The 17012-nt window shown below is 34.7% G+C and overlaps 1 protein-coding gene across 2 annotated transcripts in view; it reads right to left on the reverse strand.

Annotated features, from left to right (window-relative positions):
* LRRC7 (leucine rich repeat containing 7) overlaps nt 1-17012 on the reverse strand; it is a 572997-nt gene that overhangs the window by 375715 nt on the left and 180270 nt on the right. For both annotated transcript variants that reach the window (XM_054482958.2, XM_054482976.2), the window contains exon 3: nt 10413-10615. In XM_054482958.2, the coding sequence (XP_054338933.1) occupies nt 10413-10615 (203 nt within the window). The remainder of the gene's footprint in view (nt 1-10412; nt 10616-17012) is intronic.

Below are 17012 nucleotides of genomic sequence, written 5' to 3' on the forward strand. Positions count from 1 at the left end.
GATATATTTCCAGTAAGTGTTCATCTTTACCTAAAATGGCCAGTTGGTTTTTCTGGCCTACAATAAAAAAAAACTAACTGACACAACTGTAAATCCATATTAAATAGTAATCTATAGCCATTGGTTAAGCAACTAAAAGAGCTTTCTGTTATTTTAGTGTTATATTTGTCTTTATTTTAAATATGCAAAACAACTTCATTAAACAACTCTTGTTTCTTATTAAAATAAGCCATTTCTCTTAACTCAACAGTTATACATGTTAAATATCCCTTATACTTGGAACCAGAGTGTTTTGGATTTCAATTTTTTTTTCAGATTTTGGAATACTTGCATATACATAATGAGATATCTTGGGGATGGGACTAGAATCTAAACACAAAATTCATTTATGCTTCATATACACTTTATACACATAACCTGAAGGTAATTTTATACAATATTTTAAAATAATTTTTGTGCATGAAACTAAGTTTTGACTATGTTTTGACTGTGACCTGTCATATGAGATCAGGTGTGAAATTTTCTAATTGTAATATAATGTCTGTGCTCAAAAAGTTTCATATTTTGGAGCATTTCAGATTTCAGATTTTCAGATTAGGGAGGCTCAACCTGTAGATTACTTTGCTTTTTTAAAATTATTTTCAACATACTTCATATTATTTGATCATCACCACAATTGTCGGAGATGGGCAAGAACAAATCTAGATGAGCAACTACTGCAAATGAAGATGCTAAGGCTCAAAGGAGTTAAACAATATGCCTGAAGTCACATGACTAATTAGTGGCAGAACTTGTGTTAAACCTAGGTCCTCTCTTACCAGAATTCTTTACATTGTACTGTAATACATCTGTGATAATAACTGGTAACTATAGTTACTACGCTGTTTGTCAGAATGCTTCCTTCTATTGTTGGTTATTTTTGTCTATTTAAAAAGAAGCTTATACTAGTGAATCACAAAATATTGTTTCAAAAGAATTTTAGAAAACCTATTCCACCCCACGTCTCCAAACATAAAAGCACGTTCCATGACATCTGACCTTTGACTGCTCTTAGACTCAAACAGCACGTTCCTTTATTTGAGAAAACATTATGTGGCAGTTCTAATTTATATGGATAAAAGTACTAAGAGTTTGGGAGGAAGGAAAAATGCAAACAGTGTGTTGTATTAGGTCCTGGCTTATGGAGGAATCACATAAACTATCCCATGTCACCCCAACTCCCAGGATCAGCATCAAAAATGTAAAAACTGCTACAAGAGAGTTATATTTTCTGTGTTTTATGCATATGCAGATATGCTCCAACTTTCCCCTTCCTCACCTATGGCCACTGTCAAAGCTCTCATTCCTTGTAAAATAATAGACAGCATATCAGAGGGAGATACTCACGGTGATGTTTTATAGCAATGATAAAGTAGTTAGGCAGTATCTTAATACTGGTTAACACAATCAAGTTGTATGAGATATCTCTTAGAGCCACAATGAAGCTTAAAATTTTGTCCAGGCTGAATAAGTGGTGGTGATAGTGGGTGTTGTTATTTTGTATGAGATAATGGGGAAAAGCTTCTCCAGTGATGTTTGAGCAGAGATCTGAAGGAAACAAAGGAGCAAGCCATGGGGCAGAGCAAGCCTGGCAGTGGAAAAACCAAGGGTAAACTCTCCGAGGAGAAAGCCTGCTTGGCATTTATGTGGCCAAACTGCTCCAGCACAATTGTCAGAGCCCATTTGCCAGTCATGAACATGGAGCTCTAGCTGGCATGACTCAGATGCATTTTTGTTGTTCATTTATTTTCTAAAGAGTTGTGGAGGATTTCTGCTATTTCATGGGCCAGTGACTGAAGCCAGCCCATGACAAAATTTTCACCAGCCTAAAACACCTTTGTGATAAATCCCTGACTGCTTTATATTGAATGATCAGTGTTTCAGCTACAAAGCCCAGCATGAGTGGCCCGCATGGAGTAGTGAGCACCCTACAGCTGTCTTCCTGCAGCCCTTACCTGGACCTGGCTTCTTAATGTCTGTTTTTTTTTTTTCCTTCACCTAGGGCAAGCAACTATAGATATATGGAGGCTGTTTTTTTTCTGGCACCTCACAGCTTACTGACAATATTCTATATTGACTGTAATATTGTTAAAAATTTACCTTCATTTTCACTGCGTACTTTTATGAAATTGAATCTCAATCAGTGCCTAATTAAAACAAAATACTGGATTGGCCAGGCACGGTGGCTCACGTCTGTAAATCCAGCACTTTGGGAGGTCGACGCAGAAGGATCACTTGAGGCTAGGAGTTTGAGACCAGCTTGGGCAATGTACATAACAAAGAACATAATACCACTTCTCTATAAAAAATTATCTGGGCATGGTGGCACACACCTGTAGTCCAAGATACTCAGGAGGCTGAGGAGGGATGATCACTTGAGCCCAGGAGTTCGAGGGTGCAGTAAGCTATGACTGTGCCACTGCATGCCAGACTGTGCGACAGAGTGAGACCCTTTTCTCTTAAAAAATAAATAAATAAAAATAAAAAACAAAACCCTAAATACTGGAGGAAGTTGGGTATTGGAGTTCAATTTTATATATACTAAAGACTATAAAGCTCCAAACTGATGGATTTGTATTAAGAAAATAGTTACACATATGTGTTATAGAAAAATAACATTTTATAACAAATTTTCTGTATTTATAAAAGTGTCATATTCTATTTTTTTAAAAAATGACATATGGTATATTCATACAAAGGAACATTATTGTCAATAAAAAGGAATGAAGTACTGACACATGCTACGGCATGGATGAACTCTGAAAACATGATGCTCAGTGAAAAGACAGTCACAAAAGGACCCATGCTATGTAATTCCGTTTATATGAAATTTCTGAAATTGACAAATTGATGGAGAAATAAGTTGCCAGGGGCGAGGAGAAGCAGGGAACATGGAGTGACTGCTAATAGATATGGGCGGTTTCTCAAAGGGTGATGAAAATGTTCTAGAATTAGACAGTGATGATGGCTGTGCGATTCTGTGAAAATAACAACTGAATTTGTAAAAATGAATTTGATGGAATGTAAATTACATCTTGACAAAACTTTTAAGAAAAAAAGTGTAAGTTTACTGCCTATTTTTTCTTGTAGAAGGATGCCATTTGTTTTGTGCTTATGATTGTTTTCTACATTTGGGTGTGAAAGCATTTACAATTAAATAATAAAAGTCATATATGAGTGTTTTAAAAATGTTTACTTAGCAAAAGAAAGACAATGTCAGTTCCCACAGTTTGCTGGATTTTTCAATCCAGAAGCCTGGGATCAACTGATCTGCGTCATGCTGAGGTAAAAGCAGCATCAAATGAAGACACCATCAATGTGCCTCCAGGAAATGAGTAAGTTTTAAGAATACATAGCTTGGTTTTCCTGCTAATTACTTTAAAATATCTGTATAACTTTTCTACATCTCGTTAATGTTGTATCCACTCTGAGTGTTTTATGGTACTCTGATAGGAAGCAAGAACTTCACCCTTCAGACACAAAACAGTAATTTGTGATCTCTGTAAGTGAAATGAGTAAGACTTTAAATCTCAAATGTCTTAGAGGATTGAAAATATCTAGAATTAGCTTTGAAAGTGCTACACAGTAAATTGTTCTCTTTGTCTTCTGTTCATTAGAGAAAATAGGTCTTATAAGTTATAGAAACATAGATCAAAATCAGTTGGGATATTGCATTCCTTTCACCCATGGAGAGATTTTTTGGCTTCATGAGCATAATGAAATTTCCCAATTTTGCCTCTGTATGCAAAGTTGTCATGACTGCTGGGGGAAACACAAATAATTTCTGGGCAAGTTCCAGCAGTGAGTTTATACTATCATTTCACTTTTTAAAGTTTAATATTTTTTTCTCTGTAATTGTCTTTTTCCTTTCTAAGGACTTTTTTTTTTTTGTCTGTTGATTTTAACTCACTTTTTGAAAACAAACAACCCCATCAAAAAGTGGGCGAAGGACATGAACAGACACTTCTCAAAAGAAGACATTTATGCAGCCAAAAAACACATGAAAAAATGCTCACCATCGCTGGCCATCAGAGAAATGCAAATCAAAACCACAATGAGATATCATCTCACACCAGTTAGAATGGCAATCATTAAAAAGTCAGGAAACAACAGGTGCTGGAGAGGATGTGGAGAAATAGGAACACTTTTACACTCTTGGTGGGACTGTAAACTAGTTCAACCATTGTGGAAGTCAGTGTGGTGATTCCTCAGGGATCTAGAACTAGAAATACCATTTGACCCAGCCATCCCATTACTGGGTATACACCCAAAGGACTATAAATCATGCTGCTATAAAGACACATGCACACGTATGTTTATTGCGGCACTATTCACAATAGCAAAGACTTGGAACCAACCCAAATGTCCAACAATGATAGACTGAATTAAGAAAATGTGGCACATATACACCATGGAATACTATGCAGCCATAAAAAATGATGAGATCATGTCCTTTGTAGGGACATGGATGAAATTGGAAATCATCATTCTCAGTAAACTATTGCAAGAACAAAAAACCAAACATCGCATATTCTCACTCATAGGTGGGAATTGAACAATGAGAACACATGGACACAGGAAGGGGAACATCACACTCTGGGGACTGTTGTGAGGTGGGGGCAGGGGCAAGGGATAGCTTTAGGAGATATACCTAATGCTAAATGACGAGTTAATGGGTGCAGCACACTAGCATGGCACATGTATACACATGTAACTAACCTGCACATTGTGCACATGTACCCTAAAACTTAAAGTATAATAATAATAAAAGAAAAAAAAAAAGAAAGGATGACTCTTAAATATCTGCCTCCAACTATGACTCCTCTCCTGAGTTTGATTACATTTTGTTTATTGCTTTTTGGGGTACTTTCACTTGGATAAATATTTTTATTTGATAATGCAATATCTAAAACCAAGCTAACAACTGCAATCTGTGCAGAAGAAAGTAACTATGATGGTTAGGAGTCTAGATAGCATGTCTGAAAAATAGTCAAGAGAAGTTGGAAACTTGTCTTAGAAAAGAGAACCCTTAAACAAAGTACATGAGTTTTAAAAAATATTTGAAGGATCAAGACAGTGACGATGGATGCATAGTTTCTTGTTCAGTGAAGGCATACCTTAATAATCTGTATCACCCTGAGCTCCTAGCCAAGTGTTGAATGGATAGATAGATGGATGGAAATAGGGAAACATCATTAGCATATTACAGAGTTTTCTAAAAATTGGAACTTTCCAGTAATATAATGGTCTGTCCTTTAAATTAGTGATTTTTTCCATTGCTAAAAATGTTCACAAAGATCTTGGGTGACCATTGCAAGAGAAATAATAAGCATATGATTCTGCATTGGGTGGAAAGTTGAACTACTTGTTAGGATGGGCTCGTGAAGAGCAGTGGTCCCTGCCAGCACTAATGGACAAAAAGCAAAATTTCTGTTCAGTTATCCACTGAGATTCTGATTTGTTTTTACTGAAGCATAACCTCTCCTTTCCTAATACGTAGTTTTTGGTAATAATTTTGGATAGGACTCTAACATGCCATGTGGCCTAAAGAAAGTCAATTAACTTTTCCCTTTGGATTTACTTATCAGTAAAAATTGAGGACTAAATTAAATAATCTCCAGGGTTGCTTCTAATAAAAATAATGTAATATTGTTATTGTGTGAGTCAAGAAAATTCTCTGGGGAAGTAGCGGTATTATCACAAGTGTGTCGATGTAATTGTGTAGGGTCAGAACCCTATCACGTTTTATGGACCAGGGAATGTTTTCCTAGAAGACGTCTTTGAAGATTTCAGATAAAGAGAATGTCATGCCACAGTATTTTTTGTCAAATAGTCAATACCTAGAACTATCCTGAGATGTTACATAATCTTACTTTTGTTTGATTCAGGGTAAATTAACATGGAAATCTTATTTCAGCTGTGATAGAATAATAAATACCAGTTATTTAATATTTTTCCTATTCCAGGTATTCCAATGATATCATCTTGCCCAGTTTATCTATCTATCTATCTATCTCTCTATCTATCTATCTATCTATCTATCTATCTATCTATCTATCTATCTATCTATCCATCCATCCATCTACCCACCCACAGGAGACAGTGTTACTTCCCCAGTTTTACTAATGAAGAAACAGGTTTCCAGGAAAAATACTTTTCTAACCAAATACCAATGCTAGGATATAATTCCAGATTTGTCTGGGTCAAAAGCTCTGATTCTTGATCTCTAAAATATTTTTGGAGTGGGTTGTAAACTTTTAAGCTGAGAAAATGTTGAAAGTATGGTGCTTAAAATTTAGTCTCATTTCTTTTACATGTGGTTAAATTAATTTCATCTACCAAATTCACTCTCCAGGTCTTTCAATTTTAGTCATATGTTGGCTTTTCCAAAATTAATTATAATCTCTTTTTTAAAGTTATTCAGTTTCAAGAAGTTTTTTTGGCAGTTTTTCTCTTTATTGCTTTTTTTCAAATTTGCCATCCCACACTACTTCATATGTAATATGCACCTGTTATGGTCTATTACTCTGTCTATAATTTTAAGTTCCTAATTCAAAATAACAAGCAAAACAGTGCTAAATTATAAGCTGCGTGGATTTCTATCACTGTGTGAAAGGCATGTCATTTTGTATTTTTACCTTTGACTACAGAAAATTAAGACACACAGATTGAACTATTCCTAATCAAAATACTTCCTGTTCTTTCATATCTATTATTGTATCTTTTCTGACACACTCTTGATATATCTTCCCTAATGCATTTTACCTTGACTTTTTGTTCTCTGCCCGTTGTATTATATAACATCTTATAGTAGAGATTCATGACCAGTTATAATATTCTCTGTGTACAATATCAGAATGCAAAGAATACATATATAAAAGATAATTCTTACTTGATGTAATATCAAGAATAAAAATGGCTATCTTATTACTCAACAAATCTGAATAACAACTCAAAGAAAACCATAAAATAAAATGGCAGACAAAAATAATTTTTATTTAATCTAACTTTAAAGATTTAAATCCTTAAAGAGCTCAACGCTCTGCCTATAGGCCATTAAAAACTTTGTACATAGTTTTTGATTTTGAGCCATTTTTCCTCCTGAAATAATTATTTTATAGCAGTTTCTTTATAGTGCACATTATAGTTATCTCTGCAACAGCTGTTTTACCCTTTCCACCCCTTCCCCTTGTACTGCTACTAGCAGCCACAACTCTACAGAGGTGACCCGTTATTATTTAGCCCAATTACAGTAATCCCACTTTTCTTATAGTAGCTTATTCTGTACTCAGATAGCAAAGGAATTACATCAGCAGTAAACATGTGACACAATTAACGCCAATGAGATCTGCAGATAAATTAGTTGAAGAATTTTAGGGGAGACATTTTTTGTCCTTCTCAGAAAGAGTTTTAAGGAGTCAGATATTTCTGTTTTTGGATGCTGTGGAGGTGAACTCTAGAACTCCTGCAGCCATTCTGCTACCATGAGAAAAGTCAGCTTCAGAATAAATTTGTTCCTGCCAAGGTGAATAGAAACACATCAATTCTGATTACTGTCCTGAGATGGAACTTCCACTTACGAGAGCCAATCAAACCTATTTCTTTGTAAAGTCAGTTTGTATTGGGTTTTCTGTTACTTGAAACACATATAATGAACTCTGATACATTATTCCTTTCATTTTTGTATTTCCTGTTTTTTTTTCCAATAATGCACAAATACATCTATGTACTGTTTGGATCATACGTCAATATCAGATCATTAGATCATATTTCAATATATCAGGTACTTTAAGGGAAACTAGCTTATATGACTGTTTCATGAAAGTAAAAAAATTCAACCTTGAAACTCACAGAAACCTTAAAAGATTATGTAAAACTTCTTTGAAATATATAAGGCAGGTCAATGATAAAGGATAATAAATTCTCCTTAACTATAATACACTGGTAAAATATATTAAGTCTTTGGTGTACTCATATTATTTTTAATTATTGTTAGTCAATTATTTTAACTAACCAAACAGACAAAATATCTTAAAATTTCTCTTCCAAGCCTACTTAGGATCCTAGTGAGTTCCTTGATGTATAAGACTTTTCAATGGAATTATCTTATCAATGTGTTAAGCCAAACAATACTATGTGACTTTCAAGAACTTTCATAACCTGAGTCCTCCCCCAGTCTGCCTACATATTGCCCACATCCACATCCATGCCCCTGCAGTTCCAGACTCTTCACAACTCTGCTCCCTTCAACTCTTGATGTATCTTAAATTTTCCATCTGTGCTTTTTGGTCAAGTTCTTCCCTTACTTCTCCAAAAATGGAGCTCTTCTCTATACATGCGCTCTACAATGGTACTTGGCTCTTTGGCTCCGATTATACATCACTGAGCACTTGCCTCTAATGCTTCAGTTTTTCTCTATAATTAGGTTGTCAGATCCGGAAGGGCAGAGATCGAGATTTATTTCTCTTGCAACCTCCCTAAAGCTTCAAGTACTGTGTAGTAGAGTGGATATTAAATAAATACTTGCTTGATAAATTAACCATGTTTTTACTACCTATCTTACAAAATTTGTTGCATAGAAATGGAAAAAGATTTAAAATGACCAGATTGGCCTAGGGTTGCTAGATTTAGCAAATAAAAGTACAGGATGATAAGTTAAATTTGAACAACATGTAAATAAAAAAAAATTTTAGTGTTAATGTATCCCATACAAAATTTGGGACATAATTTTACAAAAATGTTGTCTGTTTCTGAATTTAAAAGTAAAATATAACTGGGTGTCCTCTATTTTTTTCTGGCAATCCTAGATTGGCCTGACCTAGAAACCCGCCACCTCCCATGCCTATTTTCCTAAATTAGAATGGGTTACCACATTTATGACTTATTCAACCTTATATACTTTTGCTAATCAAGTCCTGTGGCATATGAAGTTCTCTGCATTGTTCTATCAGTCAGGGACAACAGAGACTCGGTATCTATTATGCGAAATTCATCATGCCTGCCCATGTACTGGGAAACAGAGATGAATACGGTGCCATTTTTGCCCTTAAGTAGTTGCTCATCTGGTACAACAGACAGTCCATTTCAGTCCAGGCTTTAGTTGATGTGCAATCCTAGTGTGAATCCATGTGGTCAATAATATTTTTTATAGGCCTGACCTACCTCTAAAAAACACACTATACCTGTGTATAGTGTCATCTAAGGAAATATCCCAGACGACACAATACAGATTGTCAAAAATGAAGTATATTGTTTTTGAAGTCCATGTTAAAAAGTTCTTAACTTTGAAGTGTTATGTAAACAGCATAATTTATAATTCTACATTTGATCTTAGCCAAAAGGCCGGCAAGTGATAATTTATAACTCTAAATAAAAATAATTATTCATAATTTATTTTGATCAGCATATTGAAATATCAGATTCTGATAATTAATTTCAAGTTTTTATTGTGGAAGATTCTTTTTCTGATTACTGGATATTTAATATACTTTTTTACTTTTTAGCATAAGCAACACAAATTGAGTGTATGACATTTTTTTCCCTTCTCAGCAGTATAAATCCTTCACAGGTAAATGCCATGCTAACTACTTAATCTGGGTTACTTACTTAGGTGACTGTTAGGATCCCTTGATTTAGATTTTGAACTTCTCTGCTGTGTGGTCTTGGTCTGCTTTAGCTAATCTCTTATCATCCAGTCTTTTTTGCAATAAGGAATAAGGTCACAGGAGACCTGGTTTTCTTTGCATGGCACAATGCCATAATTGCAGTGTGTGTGCAGGCGTGCACGTGTGTGTCTGTGTGTGTGCATGTGCACAAAGTTCGACAGTTTCAAATTCCTAGTAAACTTTTTACTAGTTATATGCCACATACATACAGTGCCACTTGTAATAATCAAATATTTTACATACAGGTACAAAAACTTGTTTTTCATAATAGTATTAATGTGTGTAAAAGCATTTCTTAGACTTAGAGCATACAATTCAAGGTTGTAATATAATGTTACCTTAATGTACAACATACAAATTTTCAGTTCTGGAGTAGTGTCATATTTTTCCTTTCTTTCTAAACATAAACTATTGATCTAAACCCTCTACTCTATATTTTTATAGAGGTCATTTTAAATGAAGATAACCAGGCATAATCCATCAAATGGTGGTTTCCATAGAGCTCAATTTGTTATTAACAGAGGCCTGTGAAATCATAAATGGAGCAATATTCAAAGGTGATGAGAATATTGGGGGAAGTTATATCAATTTCAATGACTTGCCAGTTACCTAGATAGGAGCCCATAGTTCACATTATCATTATAATAAAGTCTTTGAAAGTTATGAAATACTCATTTACATTGTATATTTTAGGTTGTCAAAAGTTACCTTGGGTAGTTCTTCAATTTGATTGGCATCTAGATAAAGCTCCTCTAATGTTCGTTCGAAGTTAAAGACCTCCTTTGGCACCTGCTGAAGACTGCAGTGGGAGTAATCTAAAACTGAGATGATTTCTTCTTCACCTCGGAAACATCGGCATGGCACCAGACGGCCGATGATTTTCCGTTTGGTGGTCATCTCCAGGCACTGCACTAGAAAAACACAGAAACAAAACAAAACAAAACAGCTTATCCAGTGCCCTTGGAAGGCATTCTTGTAATAATTAAAGCTTAGAAATTTAATTTTGGTATATAGTCTAGAATACTTTAAAGTAGGACACACACATGCATTGTATCATTAAATCCTTAAACAGCCCTGTGAGGTATGTGAAATAGGTTTTATTCCCATCTAGCAAATTCGAAAATGTGCTCAAAAAGTGTAAGAGATTTCCCATCGCTTTGGAATGGCAGAATCGAATTAGGATACAATCCTGTCTCAGTTCAATGCTACTATCATGCTTACCTCCTCACTTGAAACATGGAGCTATAATATGTTTTCTATTTTTACACAAATTACAGTGTAGAACAGAAACTTCCAGAATTTGTGGGAAAAAACATTTCTCCCATTTCTGTAAAAATATTCATGTTTCAATCCCAAAGTTTATGATTGTACTCTTTTTAGCCCACAAATTTCATCAGTGAATAGATATTTACTGAATAACAGCTGTTTTAGGCACTGCTCTAGTGGAGACAGTGATGCATTGAACAAAGACCTTGTTTTCATGGAGTTTTTATTCTGTTGAAACTACAGATTATAATTGGATTGGTTATTCACTTCCAAATGGGGATCTATCTTTATGAACCTTGTAATATGGGATAAAACAACTTGTAATTATGGTAGAAATTCCTGTGACACTCCTGGCACATCTTTCTCCTATTCCTCTAGGTTAAACTGACCAAATGCCATGAAATTTTGCAAAGACTTTTATCATGGCACCGTCAACATTTTATTCAATCTACTGTTTTTCATGTGTTTTTTCCTCCTAAACAGTAAGGCCTCTTCAGGGCAGTGATTATTTTGTTCATTCTTGTATTTATCTTGGTACTTGATTTATAGTATGTATTTAACAACAATTGTAGAATAAACAAATGAAAGCATGAATGAATAACGAATATATTTGGGACTCTCCTCCTAATCACCATCAGCTACTGATAAGTGCTTGAAAAACTTATTTTAATGAAAAGGTCACTATCTCTGTGAATGTCTTCCCAGGAAAGATGAGTAGCATCTTCCTCTGAGTTCCCACACCACTAATCATATTGTTTTCCTAATTGTTTGTGTTATTTCCCCATGTATCAGGCAAGTTCTCTGAGGAGATCTTGTTTCACTTATACTTAAATTTACAGTACACAGTACAGTTTGCCAACTACAGAATTAAAACTTAATAAACATGAATTTGAAACTTGCATTTAACTTGCTAATGTATTTTTACTTAGTAACACAAATTTACTGCTTACACAGAAATTAGTAACATTTATAAAAACAATGTAGCATTTTGTTTTTAAAATTGCTCATGTTAAGTCAAATTTGGAGACAATCATTATCTAGCAAATTAATGCAGGAAAAGAAAACCAAATACTGCATGTTCTCATTTATAAGTGGGAGCTAAACACTGTGCAAACATGGCCACTAAGAAGGAAACAATAGACACTGAGGCCTACTTGAGGGTGGAGGGCGGAAGGAGGGTGATGATTCAAAAAACTACCTGTTTGGTACTACGCTCATTATCTGGGTGATGAAATAATCTGTATATCAAAATTCTGCAACATACAATTTACCCGTGTAATCAATGCTGCACATGTGCCCCATGAACATAAATAAAAGTTAGAAAAAAAAATATTTGGAGGCAATCAAGTAGAACATGCTTTAAGAGGTGTTAGATGTTCAGCCTAAAGTGATCCTTTCTCACTGTTCAACTTCTGAAATTAATAAAAGGATATTCTAGGGACAGGTTCATGAATAAATACTTATAGATGATTGTTTGCACATGGTAATCTGTAGAAGGCTGAATAAAAACCTTTAAAAAGATGACCTTTCTTCTCCATTACTTTTTCTCTCTCCAACTCCTGTTCTTTTCATTTCTGGGAACCAGAATTGCAAGATTTTGTAACTATTGTTTTACATAACCTTACTTGAAATTATTGATTTAGGATTGATGCCTTTCATGTCACCTGGCATCTAGCACATAGCAGGCACCCAGTAAATGCACCCTCATAAGTATCTAACATATTATATATAATAAGCACTTAGTAAATGTTTGTTGTGATTATTGCGGTTGTAAAGGGAAGTGGTGATAGCATACACTATGGTAGTGGCAGCGAGGATAAAAAGAAGTGATGGATTGGGAAGATATTTAAGAAGCCACATCTAAAAGTTGATGATAGATTAAATGAGAGGTGGAAAGAGAGGCTGTGGGAGAGAGGGGAAGGTCTTGAAAGATTTCCAGGTTTTTAATTTGAGTATCTAGTAGTCATATTAACCCACCCCGCAGTGATGCAATAGAGCTGACCCAAGGCACACACCCATTTGCTTCTGTATCCACAGAGGAATAATAAATCAATTGTTCAGGCTTCTTGTTGCCCAACGTCTCTCACTCACCGTGGCTATTTCTTGATGTCTGTGTTGCTGTCATTGCACATTTTAAATTATGAACCAAGAGGAAAAACAGAATATTCAGGCCTGAACCTAAACCATTTGGCCAGTGTCCACTGTCTACCAAAACTTTTGAAATTTTATTCACTTAGGGCACTTTCCAATTCATTAACTCAAACTCTTCTAGTCATCTTTTTTATTTCTTTGCTCATCCCACAACAGGCTGAACTACTTCCCTGGCCCAGCTTCTTTTCTCCCCTCTGCTCCATGGGAATTCTTCAGTTGTGTCTATACCATGATAAACATCTTTATTGAGGCTCAGTCTCTCTTCATTGAATGCTCCTCACTCCCATCCTCATAGACCCAGCTAAAACTTGGTTCTCCCATAAGGTAATTAGATACCTTATAGCCTTTAAAAGTAGAGCATACTTATTTTCTCACATCACATGCTCATTAGCCAATTTCTGGTTGGAAGTTGGGATTGCTGTCCCCCTTGCACTCTAAAAACTATGACTCTTCTCTCATCTTGTAAAATCCCTGTTCATTTGATGGTCTTATGCTCTATTAATTAGAAAGTATTAAGTAGAAAGTATTAATATCTTTCTACTTGTCCTCACACCTTTCATTTACCAATCTCTTGTACATTCCCATTCTTTCACTGATGAATCTGGTATCCAGTTTACGGACTTTCAGTCACAATTTCTTCTATTCCTGATTTATGCTCCCCACACATAATAACTTTCAACTTTGTAGGGGTTTTTCCCCCTGAATTTCTAAACAGCTTGATTGTAGTGCTATTCCATGACTCCTCTTAACCTCCACTCTGGAGTAACCTTTTAGGAATAACATATGTTTTTGATTTGGTCTGGAGTGGTTGCTTTTCCAGCTATCATCCTAGAATTTCTCTTCACTATCATCCTGTGAATTTTTCATTTCTTTCCTGTGTTATATTTCCTATTTTCTTGACCCCATGTCATTTTCTTTCTAGATTTATTCCTTCATTTGTGGAACGTAATGTCTGTTCACTTGCTGAAAAAGGATTTATGGTAGGTATATTTTTTGAGGATTTGCATGTCAGAAATACCTTTTCTTTATAAATAAAAAAGTTTTTATTTATCATATTTTCTAGTTTCCAGGGAAACTCAGTTCCATTCTTATTCAAAATCCTATTTCACACCCACATTCTTCTCCACCAGAAAATTTTAGAATTTTATTTTTCCTCACTCTTGAAAATTCATGACAATATGCTTTGATGTGTTTTTTTAGTCTATCATACTAGGTACATGATGAGTCCTTTCACTCTGGAAGCATTTATCCTGCATTCTGTTAAATTTTTGTTATTATTTAATTGATAAGTTCTTCATTTTTTTAAAAAAATCATTTTTCTGTGATTTCTATTAACTGGATGAAGGACCTATCTCTTGGACTTATCCTACAATTCAAGTATTTTTTTCTTTTGAAATTTCCATGTTTTTGTCTTTTTAGTCTATCTTCTGTGAGATTTTCACAACTTTATCTCCTAAATCCATGTCTTGACTTACCCTTTATCTAATAGCATATTTTTACTTACAAGAGTTGTATGTTGTTTCCCGAATGATCTTTTTTCATAGTATCCTATTTGTGTCTCAAGGTGCCATATCATTTTCATTTTCTCAGAAGATATTAACTACAGACTTTCTGTCTTTTTTCCCTTGCTCCCCATGGTAAAGGTTGTCCACAAATATCTGGTGATCCCTGACTGTCTTCCTATACTGAAGAATGAAACCCTCAAAAGCTAACTGGAAGTTTTGCAGGCTTGATAGGTTTTAGTGCAGGGTAATCTGGCAGCAAGCCAAAAGATATTCCGGAAAAATAATTCTGGAGAAAAATATTCTGGTCTTCTGCCTGGGGTATAGCCATGTTACTATGTATATAGAGACTTTCAGTCAGTTTTCCTATTTTCAATACTAAGTCTTTCCAATTTCTTGCGTGGTACCCAATATTTCCAAGATTCTAAGAAGGTCTGTGGTATATAATCTATTTTCATATCCCTTTGTGGGTACTTTGTTATAATGTTGCTAATAATGTGCTTTGCAACTTGTACTATATATATATATTTACATATATGTATATATGTACACACATATATATGCAATGTAGATATACATTGCATTTATATAAATATATATACATCTTTCTTGTATTCTAAAAATTTCTGAAGTTTCTTATCTGCTGATGTCTCCTTTCATATTTTCTCTATCCTTGCAAAATATATATATACTTTTGCATATATATATAAACATATATATACTTTTGCATATATATATAAATATATAAATTTTGTAAGGATAGAGAATATATATCTATGTGTGTGTATATATATGTATTCCTTTGAGTTTAGTGGAGTCTTCATTATAAGAATAGATACATTAGGAAAGTGAGAGATTTATTTCAATGTTAGTGGAGTCTTTGTTGTAAGAATAGATACATTAGGAAAGCAGGAGGTTAATTTCAATGTTTAAAGGAAGTTTGATTTTAGTTCCTTTTATCCTTTTAATCCTTCCTTTGTTGACATATTAGCAAGTAGTTCTGGGCACAGAACCATATTGTCCTTTTAAAAACTCTCTTCCTTTGGCTTCCCTGACATCAACTCTTCTGATACTTATCCTTCCACTTTGGTTCTTCCCTTTCAATTTTTTGAGGTGTCACTTTCTCTACCTAGACACTGAGAGTTACAGTGTTAGAATTTGTCCCCTAGACTGTTACCCTTCTAATTGTACCCTTTTTTTTCTTTACAATATCGTTCAACTTTCCCTACTCTCACTTCATTTATCATAAGTTAAATGGTAAGTGGATGACCGTACATTTTTTTAAATGTCTAAAGCAGATTTACTTCCCTCGTCATTTCTACTTTATGTTTTATGGGCATCTCACAATTTGCAAAGATGCGCATTTCTCAGAAGTTGTATGTCACATGCACATAATTGGCATGATGCTCTTGAGTGGTCCATAGTACATTATCATTGTCAGGAGCTTGGACGCTGGAGCAAACTGCCTGGCTATGTGACCCAGGGCACATTATTTTACCTCTATCAGTTTCCTCATCTGTAAAATACTAGAATACATACAAAACACTTAAAATTGTATCTTCAAGTTGTAAGCATTTACTTAGTGTTAGCAATTACTGTTCTACCCAAACCTTCTCCTCCCGTGTTACCAATCTCAGCAAACAGCAGTACCACTGACCTAGTTTCTCAAGACAGAAACCTTGGCATCAATTTTGATTCCTTCAATTCTCTCACTTTCCACATTTAACAATCACCATCTCCTAAACATTAAAGGAGATGAACCAGCCTGTTTTTCTTCACCTCAACTGCCTATTGACCTAGTGCAAACCATTATCATCTCTTGCATTTATTCCTGTGTTTCTCTTTCTATTGTTCTCACTCCACAGTGTAGCTAGATGACCTATTGAAAACACAAATATGATTATGTCACTCTTTTGCTGAAAATACTTCAATGACTCCTCTCTGTTCTCAAAGCAAAGTCAAAAATTTTTCCTATGACCTACCAAGTACGATATGGTCTCATTGTCTGACTCTTGTCTTCCAGATTCACACCCAGCCCCGCTGCACAACCTGGCCAGGTACCACTCTTCTCATTGCTTTCTGTGCTCTTTGCACTTATGGCTTTCTTTGTATTTTTAATATTATATGACCTCTCCTATACTAGAGCCTTCAGATCTATGGCTGCCTCTGCATAAGGCACAAAGGTACATTTCCTTTGCTTTAAAAAATTTAAATGAAAAAGGGAGAATGGCTTCTTTCTGTTCATCAAGGGAGGTTATGATTCTTGGGACTATATTACCATATGCTGTAATTCACTTTGATCATATTTTAATTACTCAATATCAATCTTCTTTACTAGATTGAAAGTGTTATGAGGATAGAGAGCATGCCTAGACTGTTCAAAAATATG

Source organism: Pongo pygmaeus, chromosome 1 (assembly GCF_028885625.2).
Source record: "Pongo pygmaeus isolate AG05252 chromosome 1, NHGRI_mPonPyg2-v2.0_pri, whole genome shotgun sequence".
NCBI classification, from domain to species: domain Eukaryota; kingdom Metazoa; phylum Chordata; class Mammalia; order Primates; family Hominidae; genus Pongo; species Pongo pygmaeus.